Here is a 17,829-nt window from a genome sequence, read left to right as displayed (position 1 = left end):
CTCTAGGACAGCCTCCAAAGCTACACAAAGAAACCCTGGATTCTCCTGCCTCAGTCTCAGAAGTAATGGCTGAAAAAAATTTTACCTACTGCTGGGTGTGGAAATTTATACTTGTAATCCTAGCAGCCAGGAGACAGAGGCAGGAGGATCACTACAAGTTCCAAGTCTGTCTACACAGTGAGTTGCAAGCCATTTAGGGCTATTCAGCAAGACCCTGTCTCAAAACAAACAATGTCTATGCTAGTAGTTCCTCAGAAAAATAAATAAATAGCTAGCTAGCTACTTATTAACATTAGAAAGCTTGTTCGTGGTAGACAGTTTTGATTTTTCCTTCTGGGTAGACATTAAAAGGGAGAGAACGATAGCAAATGTAGGAGAATCTTAAGAGTCTTGACAAAATGAACTAACTCCCATAGATAACAGGAATATGGTATGCTGGGGGAGAGGGTTAACCTGCTGTATGGAATAAGTGGACAAATGTGTGCCCTTTGGGAGTTAGGGGCGAGGACAAAGACTTCTTTGGAAGTATCTGTACAAACAGCTCTGGGAGCGCTGGGTACACTTGTATATTTGAGGGGTACTGACAGCGGTGATCTTGGCAAGTATTACAGTAGTTCTCAAGGAAGGAAGATGAAGAACCACCGGGTAGTTGAAACTAAGGCCTCCACGTAATGGTGTCAGGAAGCAAGCCTTAACTTCTCCTTGGGCGCCCCCTGCTTACCGTCGCCTCAAAGCCGTCTACTCCAGCAACCTCCATCTTAACGCATCTTTCTGCGCAGGTGCCACAGAGGCACAGCTTCCGCCCAGAGCAGGACCCCCCCCCCCACCCGCGCTGCCACGCGCCCATCTCCAGCCACGCCCATTTCTGCGAAACTCGCCCCACCCCCACCCCCAGTCCCCGACCCGGTGACTGTTTAAGCAGCCTGCAGATCAAATTCTGGCTTTGAAGTGAAATGGCCAGAGAGGAAATCCTCAGATCCTTCCAGGGGCAGACTACACACTGATCGGGGAGACAGTAACAATGGAGAGTACTGCCCAGAGGTGCTTGGGTCCCCATGGCTTCCCAGAGGTAACAGGATAAATGCAGGGGAGAGGGGTGCCTGACATTCCAACAAAGACACAAGATGTAAAGGGCACTGAGGGGCACAAGCAAGTCAGCGCACAATAATGCAGACAGACAGCTGCAGGATTATGTATGTAGGTGTGTAGCTGGTGTGTCCTCTTGGAGGGTCTTAAGTTTCAGTTTAGAAGCCATGGGTGACCACTGAGTAGCTTTTAACTGGAGAGCATGAAGAGGAAAGAAGAGGGACCCCAGAGAGATGGCCCAGTGGTTAAGAGCACTTGTTCTTGCAGAGGTCCTGGGTTTGATTCCAAGCATTCACAGGGTGGCTCACAACCATCCATAAATCCAGTTCCAGTGTGGGATGCCTTCTTCTGACCTCGGTGGTCACCAGGCACCCAGGTGGTACACAAGCATACATGCAGGCAGACACATTCATACACACAAAACAAATAAAACTTTAAATACTTTTTAAAAAGGGAAAGGGGGGTTGGGGATTTAGCTCAGTGGTAGAGCGCTTGCCTAGCAAGTGCAAGGCCCTGGGTTTGATCCTCAGCTCAAAAAACAAAGTGGGGAAAAAAAAGAGAAAGAGGGGAGGAGCAGAGACTGGGGTTTCTCAGTGATCCTGAGGAGGGAAAATAAAAACCACCATGAGGGACCAGGAGTTGGGCAGAGTTCCTGATAGGCAAACAGATGACAGGGGCCAATGACTAGGTAATGAAGATGGTGAACTTCCAAGATGGCTGGCTTCTTCTTCACCCTCTTGATCTCAGACAAAAGCCTGGCAGCTTTAAAAAAAAAAAAAAAAGCTTTGCTGTCTTTTTACCGGTCCTGCCAACGGGGCCCCTGCTGACAGAGTGGTTCAACAAGTTCAAGGCAGATCAGAACACAATCGGGTAACAGCTGTGGGCCAATCAGCCGCCCTCCTGTCTTTCTTCCAACTCACCAACCCTTCACACTCACACTTCACAGGTTTTTCAGCCCTCAACAAGCTGGGCGTCTGCTTTGCAGAGGGTCTTTTCTTTGTGTGTGCCCGCTGTATGGGTGTGCTTTCTCACTCCTAGCAAAAGACCTTCTTTCAACTGCTCAATCTGTCTGTTCCTGTGTGCTGTGTTTGCGATTTCTCAACAGCTACCTGTCACAGTCAATACTTTCTCCTGCCCTTAACAACTAGTGGTAGTGGGACTAGAAAATAGAGGCCCAGAGGCATTTCATTTTTAGACATGGTCTAACTGTAGCCATGGCTGGCCTGCAACTGCTATGAGGGCCAGGCTGGCCTCACATGCACAGAGATCCAATGTACCTATTGGATATATATATATATATATAGTGTGTGTGTGTGTGTGTGTGTGTGTGAGTGTGTGTGTGTACTCTAATAAACTTGCCTGAGGATCAGAGGACCGAGCCAGTCACTAGATTAGACATAGAGGTCAGGCAGTGGTAGCATACACCTTTAATCCTAGCACTCAGGAAGCAGAGATCCATCTGGACCTCTGTGAGTTCAAGGCCACACTGGGCTATGAGATTGATCCAGCATAGGAGACAAACAGAACCAGGCAGTGGTGGCACACAACTCTGATCCCAGCACTTGAGATCTCATGCCTTTGCTTGGGAAGTACACATGCCATTAATCCCAGGAAGTAATATGGCAGGGCAGAGGAAGCAGATGTGAGGAAATAGGAATGCACTCTCTTTAGACTGAGCATTTCATAGAGGTAGGAACTAGAGGCCGGCTGTTCTGCTTCTCTGATCTTTCAGCTTTCACCCCAATATCTGGTACTGGTTTTTTGTTTTTGTTTTTTATTAAAAGGCCATCTAAGATTCAAACAACAATCCAAAGGCCTCTGTCTTCCAATTGTTGGGCTCAAAGTGTAAACTCCCCTGCCCAGCCCTAGGGGCAGTTTGGATGCAGAAGTGACAGAAGGTAGCTGCTTTAGGAGGGTGAGAAGAAGAAGAAAGCAGCTGTACAACGCCCTGGCAACTGAACAGAAAGGGTCTATTGTCAAGCAATGGAAATGGGGCTAGTTTCTTCTCACAGGTGGTGACAGCAGTCTGAAGGAGTATGTGAGGCCTACACTTCTTGTGTCATCTTTTCTGATTTCAGGAGGCCTCATTAGTTTGCTACCACAGCTTATCTTCCTTGAAAAGAGCTGAGAAGGCTAACCTGTGCTGTTTATGGCAGCCTCAGCACTATGCTATACTCTGCATCTCTCAACAGACATCTGCCTTGTTTCACAGCTCTGGTCTGTCCTTCTGACTCTAGACAAGGAAGGGCTACGTTCTATGGCACATGTCATTTCCTTACCTTCTGGGCCTCTTGCAGGAAGTTGATGTCCTAGGTCACAAGACTGTTATCAGACTGGTTGTCTCAGTCCAAACCAAAATGATTCAGCCTACTGACTGCTGAATCAGTGCTCATTCAGAACAACTTCAGGTCCCACCACTTGGCTATAAGGAGGTGGGGGTTATAGCCAGGGGCTGTTGATCCAAAAGCTATCCTTAAATATGACACTTATTTTTATGGTTTTCCACATCTTTACAGAATTCCAGCCCCCAAAAGCTGCTATAAGATAATTTATTACATTCTAGCCTATAATTTCCTGTAACAATGGCACATATAATAGTTAAAAACAGCAAAAATGCTTGGTTTGTTTCATGTGTTGGCTGTTGTACAATGTTGAGTCCTTAGCAATTTCAGGAGGCTACTATCAGGAAATCCAAGGAACAAGTCACATCTCTGAGCAAGGGTCCAGGAAACTCATCTGACCCTCTGAAAGTCTGTCCCTGAGCTTCCAGCGAGTGCTGAGGTTACCCTCCATCCAGCTCATACAGAGGAATGAATGAGAGTCCAAGCTCCTCCTTTGTGCTTGACCAATCCAAGGGGAACAGCAGCTGGTCTCAAAGAGAAGCAGGAAGGCCAAAGACTAGATGTTTTCTTCAAGGAGGACAGCCAGAGGTTGTGGCCATAGGTGAGGACAGCTCTTTCTAGGTAGTTTTCCATGATTTTTGGCTTTGTTCAGGGACTACTCAAGAAAATATCCTTGGATCCTTAGTTAGCCCTCATGTCTATAACATAAGAATTGTGTGAGTGTGTCTCTGTGTGTGTGTGTCTGTGTGTGTGTGTCTGTGTGTGAGTGTGTGTGTGTGAGTGTATGTGTGTGTGAGTGTGTGTGTATGTGTGTGTGAGTGTATGTGTGTGTGAGTGTGTGTGTGAGTGTGTGTGAGTGTGTGTGTGTGTGTGTGTGTGTGTGTGTGTGTTCTAGGCATCACTCCCTACTGACAGGAGCAGGAGCTGGGAGTACTCTGGGCAGGTGAGACCCCTGGTGCCTGGATTCCAAAGAAATATTCTGCTCAGGGCTCCAAAGCACCGTGTGAACCTTCTTTGACTCATGACAGATAGTCTGAGTTAAGGAAACGAGCCAACTCCTTTACAGAAGGTATCTTGTTCAGCTCCCAAGCCTTGTTCTCACTGGATCCACACAAACCGGTTCTGTTGCTCAAGTGACAGTGAATTCCAGTCTGTGCATTTCTGCTCTGGCTAATCTCCGATATGAACCTCAGAGCTCAGGAGTATCAGTAGGTCAGCCAGGTACAAGCTCTAGGCCTTCTAAACATCTTCTAATGATAAGCATGTAAGCATCTAACGGGACAAAGTGTGGTTTAAAGAAGGGTAGAAGTGGGAGGTGGAATGGACAGTTGTCTACCAAGAATAGCTGGCATTCTTGGAAATGTCTGTCCCTCTCTATTTATGGGAAAATCTCTCCAGGAAGCAGCTCCTCAGCCCAGCTTGTAGCACCACAGACCTACTGGCTGGAGGTTCATGACTTTTCTCTGAAAAGCCACAGTCTTACTACCCCAAGATTCTCCTTAAACATCCTTAACTGGGAGGAGAGCCAGCCTTTTGACTACAAGGACTCTATGCTGGCTGCACAGCTCACTCTCCCTGACCAGTCTCTGCAGCTGGTGCTGTCTGGATGGCACAAAGATGCTCAACTCCCTTCTTCTGTGGAACGAGATTCTGACTTGAGCTTGACGAATTCTCGAGCGACCTCATCATTGCTCCTCTGAGACAGAATCCGGAGGATGGTCATGCCTGTCTCGTCCATGTGGATCTTCCGGCCCAATGGGCACCAGCAGGCACAGCTGCCCTTGGCTGCCACATCCCTCAGGGGCATCACTGCCAGCCCTATCACACGATCCTCCCGGGCAAAGCAGTAATCCTTCACACAGATCTGTAACTCATAGGCCTCTGGACCCTCTTCGTTTCCCAGGAGGCTATGAGCACAGAGCAGAGGATAAAAAGCCAGAAATGAACATTTTCTGCTGAATTCACCCAACTTTGACATGTAACCCAGGAGTCTATACCGAGTCTCTCCACCCTTACCACCCAGCACTCCTTCTTTCCAGAACCTGTAGGTGTCCTGCTCTGTTACTTACAAGTGGAATGTCTCATTGTACTTAGGAGTCCAGTTGTTGCTTTTCGATTTGGTTGTGAACTTCCTCTTCTTATCACTTTGGTGTGGGCCAACCATGGTCACTTCCACAAAAGGCCGGAACATACCCGCTGTCTGCCACTTGAGGTCATTGGCTGCTACCACTACCCAAACAAGGGAGATCTGTGAGGAACCCCACCAGTATTCCCAGTTCTTCGACCCTAGGGTATGTTCCCCTTGAGAAGGACTGAGCTGGAGCACTGGGATGAGTGCGGCCATGGTCAAGGAAAAGGCAAACCTGTAAGTCAACAGCACTTACCTTTCACTGTGACCTTATGCTCCCCAGTGCCAGGGTGTGTAAATAAGTCCACCTGAATGGAGACTTCTCCCACAGGGTCATCCACACCAGCCCCTGAGGACAGACAGAAGACTGCCTACTAGAGAACTAGATTCCAGGTGAAAGGAGGGTTTGAAATGCTCCCACCTCACATCCTACCCTAAAGTGAGAAGAAATCACCCACAGCAGTCACGGGAAAGTAACAACAGGAGAGAAAGAATGAGGCTGTGCACTATAGCTCCAGATAAGCTGACAGAATCCTGGGAGAACTTCCTGACACATGCACTGAGATCCACCCACTTCCCTCTGCTTTGCTCTCACTCTTATTTCTTACACAGTGCAGGCTGGACTTGAACTTGAGAGCCTCATGCTCCAGCCTCTTGATTTCTCAGATTACAGGCATGTGCTACTGTGCCCTGACTTAGGATATCTCTTTGTTTATTTGTTTTTTTGTTTTTTAATTTTTTGGAGACAAGGTTTCTCTGTGTAGCTTTGGAGCCTGTTCTGAATCTCGCTCTGTAGACCAGGCTGGCCTCGAACTCAAGGAGATCCACCTGCCTCTGGCCCCCAAGTGCTGAGATTATAGGCATGCGCCACCGCCGCCCAGCGACTTATGACATCTCTTAATGCTCTAATCAAGAGATGCAACCTTGTGATGTCCTCAGGATTTCTGGATGTCCCTGCTTGCGAGGCCTTCTATTAAATCCACAGAACAACTCTCTAGTCACAATCTCTGAATAGGGTCAGTGAATAGGTATCTCTCAGCAGGGGCCTCATCTGATTTTGAGAACGTGTCACTATCCTGTGCCTCAAAGAAAACCCTCCTTTGTCCTGAGGTGTATTGGTGGAGAATCTGAGGACAAGACAGGGGTCAAGAACAGAAGTTCTTCCGGGGCTATATGAATACATTGCCTAGGTCAAGGGTTTGGTATAGAGCTCCTGAACTTGGTTCAGCCATCCCCAGAACACACCTCACTGTAGTTCACAGGGTAAGTCAGTGTTCGATCATGTCTGCACAATGTAAGAGAACGTACCCTTTTCTGGCCGAATGTCCTCATTAGCAGTAAACCTAATACCTTTCCCATCATGCACTGAGCGAGGAGGACAGGCAAGTCAAGAGGTGAGCAGCGGTAGGACAGAGAAAGAAGAGTTGTTAGGTCAAGAATTAGAGTCATTCGCGAGAGTTCAAATACATTCCGAGGAAGCTTAGACTGGGGCGGGGCGCAGAAGGAAGTCTAAGAGCCAAGTATTCCCCAGTAGATGTCACAGTTTGGACACCAACTACAGCATGGCAGAACAGTAGAAAACAGACAGAAAGTATCTAAGACCAGTGGGGCAAGGGAGAGGTGGCAGGTTCTGATCTCCGAGGCCCTTAAATGACAACAGATGAAACCATGCACATGTGGTCTCCCTGGGGTGCAGCCCTGCTAGCACTTTATGCCTTTCTTCACCGTTACCCAGCTGTATCACCATGCGGCCAAAAAGCCTGAATGAACTCAGAACTGCCCTGGTACTCCGGGCCTCACATGTCCTCAGCTCTGCAAAAGCTCTCCCTGTCCTCTTCAGCCACACCCCTGCCTGCTCTCTTGCTTTCTCCTGCAGACCCTGGACTGAGAACAGCTGTAAGAAGTGGAGCAGTGCTGCACAATCCCTCCATTTTCTCACCTTCAATCACTTCCAGTCTTAACGGCTTACATTTCTATTTCTCCTTCCCGGTCAGCTCTACATTTCACATCCACAGCTTGGCAAGACTCACGCCTGCTCTGCCGTCAAGTTCATACTCCTGGCAGCCCACCCAAGCCTTCCTGGAGGATGCCATTTAAGTGTGCCTGTAGGTGCCTCCTGGAAGGACCCTGCTTCGGGATCAGGTCAGAATTCCAGGATGAACCCGTCTTTGCAGATGTGCTCTAGTTTGGACAGGCCTAACTGGTGGCAGGAAGTAGATTGAGGACTGGAATTCCCAAGACAAAAATGTGCCCCACCCCCAAACAAACCAAGCCAGCTCCCTGGTCCACAGTGCATAAGCATCATTCTTGAGCCTACAGCATCTGCTATGTACACCCTTCAGGTCCCATGATTTGCCTTAGTTTCTTTTTTTCTTCAGCCATGCTGTAGGTTATGGGGAGTACTTTGCTTCTTCTCTCCAGAACCTCAAGTAAAGCTATAAGGCTTCATGTGTATCCAAGCATTCCCTGTCAAGGCTTCCTCACAGATTTTTCTTACTTCTTCCCCATTACCAGATAGGGTATAGGTGAGCCCAAAAAATGTGACTGGGTAGGAAATGGCCAGGAAAAGGAATAAAGGAATACCAGACATATTTTCAAAGTCCCTGTGACTCTCATCCTTCTGACTGATGTGGGCATGTGCCTGGTAAAGTACTGAAGGTAAGTATAGAATGTTGAAATCCAAGCTTGAAGGAGCAACTGGATCCTCTCCAAGGGCTAAATAATACTAATTCCCTACAGGCACTGTATATGGGAGGGGAGGTGGGAACATATAGTCCTTAGGCCCTTACCCTGGGCAGTCTGCGAGCGCACAAATGTCTTGATGAGAGTGTCTGTAGTCTGTGTGTACAGAGACAGGGCGTAACGTAGAGATTGCAGGTCTGGGCTCTTCTCCAGGAATGTTTTCTTCAGACCATTGCCTCCTGCATGGAAGTATTGCTGAAAGATAAATGATCACCTGCTTCATCCCCTCACAGAGAGGCAGCTCCCCAGCTGTCCTCAGAGAAGCCAGAAGAGGACTGTCACAACAGCCCATTTGACAAATCAGAAGCACCGACAGAGCCGGCCATAGTCCCTCAGCATCAGTGGGGTATTTGGCAGGAGCAGCTGGGGAGGAGCATATTTCTGGAGGTGGTGTTTGAAGAAAGGGCCAATCTAGTTGGGCAGGTTTGAGATAGAAGCATTTTAGGTAGGGAGAAGAGACAAAAGTGATCTTTTACCTCTCTGAAACTCAGGAAACTTGATAACTCAGACATACTTTCCCCAAATGCCTCGTCACAGTTCACATGCACCTGACTTATCCCTTTACCAATCTTGTGTCTTAGACTTGGAATCATTTCTCTTTCTCTCTGAATCCCTGACATTGCCTAGGCCTTGTTCTCTGGATGTGGAATGCTAAGTGTCTGATAGCTAGTCTGGCAGAGTGGGAAGTCAAGTCCAAATGTGCATGGGGTGACTGTCTGGAAAAGGGGAAAGCCTCCACCTTGATGGTGTCCAAAGCCAGGTCAAGGACGGCACACTGCTTTGGAGTGAGATTCCGTGTTTCCTCTCGTACCATGTGGTCCTGGAACCCCAGAGAAAACAGTATCAGGAAAGCCCAGGACAGTCATAAATACAGTGCCCCCACCAGCCAGTTCACAAATCGCCCCCATAGTAATAGTTCAGGCCCCCACTTCAGGCCCCCAGGCACCCTCCCTGCGGCCTCGTGAGGACCCCAAAAACCTTGAGTTTGGAAAGCTGGCTCAGCTCCTTGGCAGCAGTTAAAATCAGCTGGGTGCCCTAGGCAGAGAGCGATCAGTCAAAAGCAGGACTTCAGAGGAAGTGGGGAGTGAGGGAAGGAGGCGGGGGCGGGGAGGGGCGGGGCGTGTGTGCTCACTGTCTGGTCAGTGAGCGGAGGCAGGACGATCACTCGTTCCATGGTGTTCATGGCCACCCGCCAGAGCTCCTTCAGGACGCGCTTCAATACCGTCTTCTCACACACAGTGGCAAAGAGCGTGAGGCTACAGATTCAGGCAAGAGGTGAGGCTGGGGAGCGTCTGGAGTGCCTGCTCCCCAGAGGCCCCTCAGCTTTGCTTCTCCTCTCAGGGTGCTATACTCACTTGCCATCCAGGAAATCCATGAGAGGTCGCAGTACACTATCTGCATCCTGAGCCACGGAGGCCCTGGCGTTGGGGGAGGCATTTCCCGTGCCCCGAACTTGGCCCAGGATGTCGGCCATTTGTCGAACGCACTCATCAATCCGCACCTGGAAGCTACACACGTGCTCACAATGCAGCCCCCAATGCCCCCACACCGACACTGGAGCAACACCAGCAGTGGAGACGCATTTCTTTAGGTTGCATCTCCATGAGGGACAATATGCAGGAATACAGGAAGATCTGCAGCTGAATGAGTGTGGCTAGCAGCTCCAGGAATGGCCAAAAACTACATCTGGTTCTAAGGGCTGTGTATTTTGGGGGCCACTAACCTGTTTCCAAACACCATGCTGAGCTCATCCAGAACTGTATTCAGTTTCACCTGCAGCTCCTTCAGACTGTCTGAAGCTTCAGAGTCCAGCTATATCCATGGGGTAGCCAGGTCAGACTGCTGCCTTTCACTTCTTCATATACCACCATTTTCCCTCTTAAGGCCATACCCCAGCACCCGCTCTTCCCTCCTAGGGCCATATCCCAATGCTTTCTCCTCTTTCCTAGGGCTACCCTCAATGTTTGCTCTTCCCTCCTAGGGCCATGCCACACCGCCACCCCCAAGCCCAATTCTCCTTCTTACCACATGGCTAATTCTCCTTCCCAGGACCAGATCCCAAATGCCTGGTCCTCCCTCCTAGGGAGAACCTCTATGCTTGTTCCTCTGGGTTGGTACCATATCCCACTGGCTACTTTTCCTTTCTAGAATTTTACAACAATGCCTATCTCAAATGAAGCCACCTTAAATCTGAAGCTCAACACCTAGCCTACACTTAATTGAGAGATGGTAGAGCCCTGTGCCTAGGCTACTCAACCTAGACCAAGCACAGTAACCACATCCCCTAAGATTCACCTCTTTGCCTCCCATGGCCTCAAACATCTTCTCCAGCTGCACCCGAAGCTGCTGCGTGTTGTTCATCAGGATGCAGGGCTGTGGGGACAGAGAGGCCTCTTGGAGTCTCAGCTCCTTTTAGCACAGTGCCCATTAACTTAGGGCCCCTCACACTTTTATGCTATTCCAAGGCAACAGGGACTTCATATTGCATAGGTCTTGCCGTAAAGACTGAGATCTGGAGCCAATTCTGACAATTCTCTTTGAACAAAGACTAGTGGCAAATATTTTTGCCTAAATTTGGGTTAGGTGGTAGTTACACAGGTGCTCATGGTATTTCTATTTATAATTCTGAATATCTGAAATTTTTTCTGAAAATTTTTACTTGGGAAAAAAAGACTAAGCAAATCTTAGTGGAGGAAAAAGCACAAAATGGAGGCTCAGAGGCATTCTTAGCTAACTTCTCATGATCTTGTGGCATGAGTCTCTAGCAAAGCATGGAAGGGAGCCAGAAGTCAAGAACAGTTGAGGAGCATTTCAGAGTCCTCCACGCCTTTCCTCTCAGTGCCCCAGGGCCTGGCCCTACCAGTTTCTCCTTTGTGCAGTAAGCTGGGAAGTTCTTTGATAAGATGTCTGCATACTGCATCAGCACTTTCCCAATGGTCTGCGGAAAGAAAGGAAAGAGGAGCGAATCCTTAACGTTTCACAAGGGCCTTGCCGGAAGTTCCATTTCTCATCCCAGAACAATAACCTTAGGGAGTTAGCTGCAGTGGTGCACAAATATAATCCCAGCACTCTGGAGGCAGAGGCTAGGAGGACTGCTGCAGGTTCAAAGCCAGCCAGGGCTATATAGAAGACCAGGTCTCAAATATATGAACCAAACCAAACCAAACCAAACCCCCAAATATCAAGAGTGAAGAACTCTCACAGGAAGGAGCAAAGCTCCCTGTCAATTACAGAACAGAACTGAGACAGACTGTCTACTCTAGACACAGCAATGTGGAAGCAGGTAACGTTAGGCTTTGCCTGAAGGTCACATGGAAGAGGGTGGAACTCAGGCCTGTGACTGTAAGTGTGGTGATGTGAAGGGGCAGGGGTCTAGGAGGCCCATCGCTACCTTAGCAAACCTTCTCATGTAGTGGGCAAGGATGTTGGGGTCTGGGCACTCCAATTTCCGGATGATCTCAAAGCTCTGATTGAGTTGTGTAAAGACATCCACCACGGAACAGGAAAAGAGTGCGTGCTCTGATGTCTGCTGGAACTAAAGAAAACCACACATGGAGTAACCATCCATAGCAGAAGCCAAAAACTTCTGGCCAATAGCTAAATGCTGAGACATGGACAGACCACTGTGTCGCCAAAGACCCCAACTTACCCCATCCTTCTTATCTCGTTCCAGGGCCCCACGCAGAAATTCCAGGGACACATCTTCATTCTCATCTAGCCACTGTAGCACAAACTGCTCAAACCACCTGTCGTTAGAACAGGCAAACAGGGACTGAAGCCCACTGGTATACAACATAATGCTGATAGCTTCTCCAGATGAATCTTCTGGGAGGGAGGGCATTAACACTCCTCGTTCTACAGCAGTACCTGCAACAGGCCAGCTGAGCCTGGCCTGCTGAACTGAACGTAGGATACTACCCTTACTCTTCAGAAAGCCCAGTGCCCTCCTCTTGCTGCCCACACACTCACGCTGGGTACTCAGGCACCTGTCCCTGGAGGGCAGGCAGGTCCCGCACGTATTCGTTGTACAGCCACTTGACCTTGAAGTGCAGGTTCATGTAGTCAGCACTCCTACACAGCCGGTCCTTCTGGTGTTCTAGTGACGGGAGAGGAGCTGGGTCAAGTTTTAGCCACAGCCGTGGTTCCTGGATTTCCTAAGGCGGTAGGTCCAGGCAGGCGGCTCTGCCAGACAGCTCAGAAGACAGGGAACTCAAGTCCTTTTAACAGCCACCTTCCACCCCCACTACTGCCCTACTCAGCCATTCTCCAACAGCCTGGCCCAAATCTTCCTTTATAGAGACTAAGTCAAGTAAAATCTATAGTCTTCTTGCTCTAACTTTTAGAAGTGCAAAGGGAACTCTCTGGTCTCTGGTGAAGAGAAGAAAGGATGCTAATGATAATTAGTGGGGACTGCCAGGGAATAGGGGGGCTGAGGGGAAGAAAAGACAATGTTTTTTTTTAGTGTTTGTTTGTTTTCAGTCTTAATAACTCAGTTTGTTTCAAGTAGGCTTAAATGAAGAGATATTAAGTTGTACATGACATGAATATGTTAATGGGAACTTCCAGAGACATAAAAGCCAAACAGAAAGACAGTGGAACAGCCATGTTATGACAGAATCCTTAGGTAAAGTGAAGGGCTCCCAGGAAGAGCTGAAACAAAGACAATGAGCTCTCAGGGAAATATGCAAATAAGGACCATCAGTTTGGAAACTATGGAAACACAGATCAGGCCACTGTGCTATAGCAAACAGAACTATTACTATGGATATGATGGGTTAGGTAGCTGAATCTTAATCTAGGATGACGATCACTTATGGCTGACATAGAGTCTAGAGCACTCACCACATCCACACAGTATAATCATACCTACCCTTCACAGCTGGAATATTATTTTGAATAATAAAAGCCCATGTATGCCAATAAAAAGGTTATGAAGAAGGAAAAACTAAGCAAGAGAAAAGGAGCAGCTGGTATCCTTGGAGACATCCTTGTTCAACGTTGAGATAGCATAGGTATTGCTCCTCCAAGTCGAGGCAGAACATCTAGTCTGGGGACACTGGTTCTAGTGACTAGTGCAGGAGACACTCATCAGGGAAGCGAAGCCTGGGCCAGAGCCTGGAAAGGCTTCAGGTCCCTGGACTTTCATCTTCTGGTACTTTAGGACCATTGTAATCCAAAACTGCATTCGCTACTTTTTCTAGGAAGCAGTGAGCGGAAGGAAGGGTATAAAACTAGAGGCAAGGGGACAACCAAAAGTTCTTACCACCAGCAAAGAAGACCTTTCGAATACGAACGATAGTAGTTGCTTGTGACAAAGCAGAGATGCCAATGAACAACAAAGAGTAGGAAATTCAGGGAGAGCAAAGAGACCCTCTTTTCTACCCTGTTCCCTGATGATCTTGAACCAGTCCCTGACCTTGAAACATAGAATGATAGCACCAGGTGCACTCTCCCCCTTACGCTTATTCAACAACCCACTGGAAACAGGGGTAGGGATTCCTGAACATTCTTTTGTTTCAGGACCTCTGAGTTTCTGTATTTGCACATAACTGTTACATTCTCTGACAATCCAGTATGTGTCCTCTGATACCAGGCCACAATTTCTATATCAAACATTAACTTAAGTACATAAACACTCAGTAGATGACTGTTCCAACATTGGGTACACTTGATTTTAACAAGACTCAGAGTTAATGCTCCAGCCAGACCGCAAAGGGCACTGAGAGGATAGCTCAGTCGGTAAAGTGCTTGCCTCCTTAGCATGAGCACCCGAGTTCAGATCCCAGCACCCACACAAAAAGCTGGGCATGGTGGCAAGATGGGAGGTGATGGCTGATGGGAGGTAGAAATAGGCAGACTCCTGAAAGCTCATGGGCTAGGCAGCCTGACCAGTTGGTGAAGTTCTAAGCCAATGAAAGACTCTATCTCAGACAAAAAGTGCCTTGGCACCTAAGGACTGAGTCTGGAGATTGTCTTCTAAGCACTGTACATCAAATCCACATGTACACCCATTGATAGATGAACAAGTATATGTGTGTATGCAAATTTCATGAGATTGTTGTTACTTATGGTAGAATTGGGGTTAACCTATCAGAAGGGGCAATAATGTTTCCATAACCTGTCCTTGACTTGGGAGTTAAAATTTATTTATTTATTTATTTATTTATTTATTTATTCGATTTTCTATTACATATATGTGTATGTCCACATGTGGAGGTCAGAGGACAACTTTCGGGAGTTGGTCCTTGCCTTTTACCTTACTGAAATAGCATTTCTCTGAGGTTTCTGTTGAGATGCAGTAACTGCAAGCTAGCCAGCTGGATGCAACTGTCTGCTCCTCACCCCACTTAACAACACTTATATGGTTGGCTTGGAATTTGCTATGTAGACCAGGCTGGCCTTAAACTCAGAAAGATTCCCCTTGCCTCTGACTCCTAAATGCTGGGATTAAAGGTGTGTGCTACCATGTTTGGCCTGCATCCACTTTCCACATGGGTTCTGGGAGGAGAATGAAGTCATCAGAATTGTGTAGGTAGAGCTTTTACCCGCTGAGCCATCTCTCCAGCCCTGTTTTCTTTCATCCACCCTTCATTCCAAGAGTTCTTTCAACCTTATAATCTCTCTAATTCTGGTAATGTCTGTAAAGATTCTGATGGAATAATGTGCCTAAGTTTAACTTGTTTCTATCCATCTCTTGCTGTCTTAATCCTCCAAATGAAATTGAACAGAATATGAGTTGGTTCATTTTTCAGAAGTATTTACTTTTTTCTGCTAAGTGCATCATAGATGTTCTTCAAGAACTGACACTCAACTTCCCATCAGGCTTGGTGAGTGCTGTCTCACCAAGGCAGGGTCAGGTAAAACCTGTATAAGCCTTTCAACCAATGTGTGGATTACAGCCCAGAAAGATGAGTCCAAAGTAAGCAAGACTCAGCCACTGCTCTGAGGCTGAATTACAGAACATAAATTACACATGTGGTTTGGCTGTACCAATTTAGCACAGACCTTCAAAGTGTCTTTTAACCTCAAGAGTCACTGATTCTAAACCTCATAAATTTAAGAGTGATCTACGTCTCCACTTCACCCAAGCAAGAGATCCGAACTCTGCTTTGAGCTTGTCCCAGATGGCTCCTTTCCCTTCTATATCCTCTTTCACAGACTGAGGAGCTAGACTAACATCTACAAACAGAGAGGAAAGGCAGCTAAATTGGTGAGCACATATGGGTACAGATGAGTTTGACATAGGCAGAAAGTGATATTTTGCAAAGGTGAGACATGGAAAAAAGAATAAGCAGAATGAACAAAGTGAATAATAACTTATCTGTGGCTCTGCATTATGAGAGTGAGGGAAGCAACTTTCTGAGCAGGTTAAAAAAAAAAAGCCAGGCCAGTAAATATGAGGAAATAATGATATTTCTATATGTTTAAGCTTCTCTTGCCCTTCAAAAGTATAAAGGCAAGTCTAAGAAGACCATTCTCTGGGAAGTGAGCCACCATTCTGGGAATATTCACCATGAGTGAAGCTGTTCTCTCGGCTGGAAAGATCTTGGATAGGCATTTGTTATAAAGCTGGAAGGAGAAATCTACATCTGCACACCCATTTTCCTTATTTCTTTTGGCTACAGCTTTATTCATCCAATGCCTCCCATAGCTTACCTGCCCTCTAGTTTCTTACTACACTAGAACTTGAAGAAGTCTGGGAAAGGGAAGAGACAGCTTATGAGGTGGGTGGAGTCTGGCAGACCCTTACCCTCCAATGCATACTTCATGTCTTGCGCAAACAGATGCCACATCACTTCTGCACTGACTTTTCCTACATTCAGCTCCTGAGGAAACCTGAGAGATGGAAAAAACACAGTAAACATCAAGGCAAGAGCTATTTGATTTTATTTATCCCGAGGTACCTACTTCTTACAAGACACAATGAAGACAGGAGAGTCCTAGGGAACAGGACTAGGTTTCGTCTGGACAAAAGGGGCCCAGGGACCAATGGTAGGATAAATGAGGGCAAAGGGAACCCTATCAGCTAAGATGAGCCCAGAGGACAGAACGCCCAGAAGGTAAGACAAGACAAGGCATTAGATCCCTGAGGAGTGTTGAGGCTTAAGGGTAGGCCCAGAATAGATAAGCTGGAGGAGAAAGAGCAAGGACTGGGTCTCAAGAAGGCCAGCTTTATTCTTTATGGACAGGCACATGCACACATAGTCTCTGGATCCCCTCGGGCTCCCCTAACAGCCCCAGTCCCGGAAGCCTTTCTCTCCAGGAAGGCTATCCCATTCTGGATAGGGCCCGCCCCCTTATGTTTCCACACCTGTCTCCAGAAACAGTTACTCAGACAGATACAAGGGACAGAGGGACAGATGGACGGACAGTTGGAAGAAGTGGCACTGCAAACATACAGAGAGATAGGAAAGAAAGAGGCTGTTAGACAGATGGACAGACCAATCATCAACCAGACAGAGCCAAGTAGAGTGATACTCACTGGTTCAGAACAGGTGTATAGGAATTCTTATCCTCTTCTATGATTGATACAATGAGTGTGATAAGTTTGGGCCAGAAATCCAGGTTCCGAATGCTGGGCCCTGGTTCTTCTAGTGGTTGCTCCTGCTTCTTGTTCCGGGGACAGGGGAGTGTAGGAGAAAGGGAGATAGTCACAGTAGAATTGAAAAGACGCTTCCTTTTTCTTTCCCCTTCACTTTATTTTAAAGTCAGAGATGCTTCCTCTTCTAGCACAGTCTTCCAAATGTCTGCCTAGGTTCCGAAGAGGGATGACTACTGGGAGATCCTTCAACCATTGAGAGTTGCTATTCTCAGCTCGGGGCACTTGGTCAGTCTGAGAAATACAAAGTCACCAGTGCTCCCTCTTTTAGTTTCTATGGACGGGGACTCTGGCTGAAATGAGCATCCTCTAGCCTCACTCGAGTAGGTCTGGTTCTGTAAGGTGTGCCCACCTCCAAGCAACCCTCTTCCAGATGTCCCTATTCAGCCCCACACTTCACATACCACACACAAACATCCCGTCTCTGAGAAGCTCCTTCAAGTTGAATAGGAGCTACTCAACAGACAGACCCTTTGTGAAGTTTGACCTGACTTTCAGTGGACCAGGTCCCCTTTGGATCACTTGAAGCCTATTATTATCTGGAAGAAATGCACCTGGAAAGTTTTGCTGGAGAAGAAGAGTATTTGCTTAGAAGGAGACAAAGGAATACAACAATGGATCTCAGGAAAAGCAGAGCCACCCACAGTTGGAACCCAGACAAGTTGTGATCACTACAGATACTGGAATGGACAATCTCTCTCACAGGAACAAAGGCAAAGGTGAAGCTGCCCAGGACAGGGATGGAACATTTATGAGTATACTACATGTCACTGTAGTCTCGAAAATCCCCTCGTGAGCCTGCATCAAAAACAGGTTAGTAGAAACCAGGACAGAATCTATATCCTATTGATTCTACCTCAATTTCACTTACATACATCTTTTCTTTTAGTTTTTCTGCCACTGTCCCAGCAAAGACACATTCAAAAGACATC

General features: G+C 47.4%; 1 protein-coding gene across 11 annotated transcripts in view; it reads right to left on the bottom strand.

The window, feature by feature from the left end:
- Nucleotides 1–4,274: 4,274 nt before the first annotated feature.
- The window catches only part of Unc13b (unc-13 homolog B), a 198,288-nt gene continuing 184,733 nt past the window's right edge, over nucleotides 4,275–17,829 (bottom strand). For 4 of the 11 annotated variants that reach the window (XM_036177284.1, XM_036177286.1, XM_036177287.1 and 1 more), the window contains 17 exons: nucleotides 16,781–16,908; nucleotides 16,049–16,134; nucleotides 12,268–12,394; nucleotides 11,948–12,044; nucleotides 11,690–11,833; nucleotides 11,159–11,236; nucleotides 10,594–10,671; nucleotides 10,022–10,110; nucleotides 9,654–9,806; nucleotides 9,431–9,554; nucleotides 9,277–9,333; nucleotides 9,038–9,118; nucleotides 8,346–8,493; nucleotides 6,865–6,921; nucleotides 5,813–5,905; nucleotides 5,498–5,657; nucleotides 4,275–5,335 (listed from right to left, as the gene is read on the bottom strand). In XM_036177284.1, coding sequence (XP_036033177.1) covers nucleotides 5,050–5,335; nucleotides 5,498–5,657; nucleotides 5,813–5,905; nucleotides 6,865–6,921; nucleotides 8,346–8,493; nucleotides 9,038–9,118; nucleotides 9,277–9,333; nucleotides 9,431–9,554; nucleotides 9,654–9,806; nucleotides 10,022–10,110; nucleotides 10,594–10,671; nucleotides 11,159–11,236; nucleotides 11,690–11,833; nucleotides 11,948–12,044; nucleotides 12,268–12,394; nucleotides 16,049–16,134; nucleotides 16,781–16,908 — 1,986 coding nt within the window. In that variant the 3' untranslated portion in view covers nucleotides 4,275–5,049. The remainder of the gene's footprint in view (nucleotides 5,336–5,497; nucleotides 5,658–5,812; nucleotides 5,906–6,864; nucleotides 6,922–8,345; nucleotides 8,494–9,037; nucleotides 9,119–9,276; nucleotides 9,334–9,430; nucleotides 9,555–9,653; nucleotides 9,807–10,021; nucleotides 10,111–10,593; nucleotides 10,672–11,158; nucleotides 11,237–11,689; nucleotides 11,834–11,947; nucleotides 12,045–12,267; nucleotides 12,395–16,048; nucleotides 16,135–16,780; nucleotides 16,909–17,829) is intronic. The other 7 variants (XM_036177288.1, XM_036177293.1, XM_036177290.1 and 4 more) reach the window with 3 other exon arrangements.

The sequence above is a fragment of the Onychomys torridus genome, chromosome 2, assembly GCF_903995425.1.
Source record: "Onychomys torridus chromosome 2, mOncTor1.1, whole genome shotgun sequence".
In the NCBI taxonomy this organism is placed as follows: Eukaryota; Metazoa; Chordata; class Mammalia; order Rodentia; family Cricetidae; genus Onychomys; species Onychomys torridus.
This window is presented reverse-complemented; position numbering and strand designations above follow the sequence as displayed.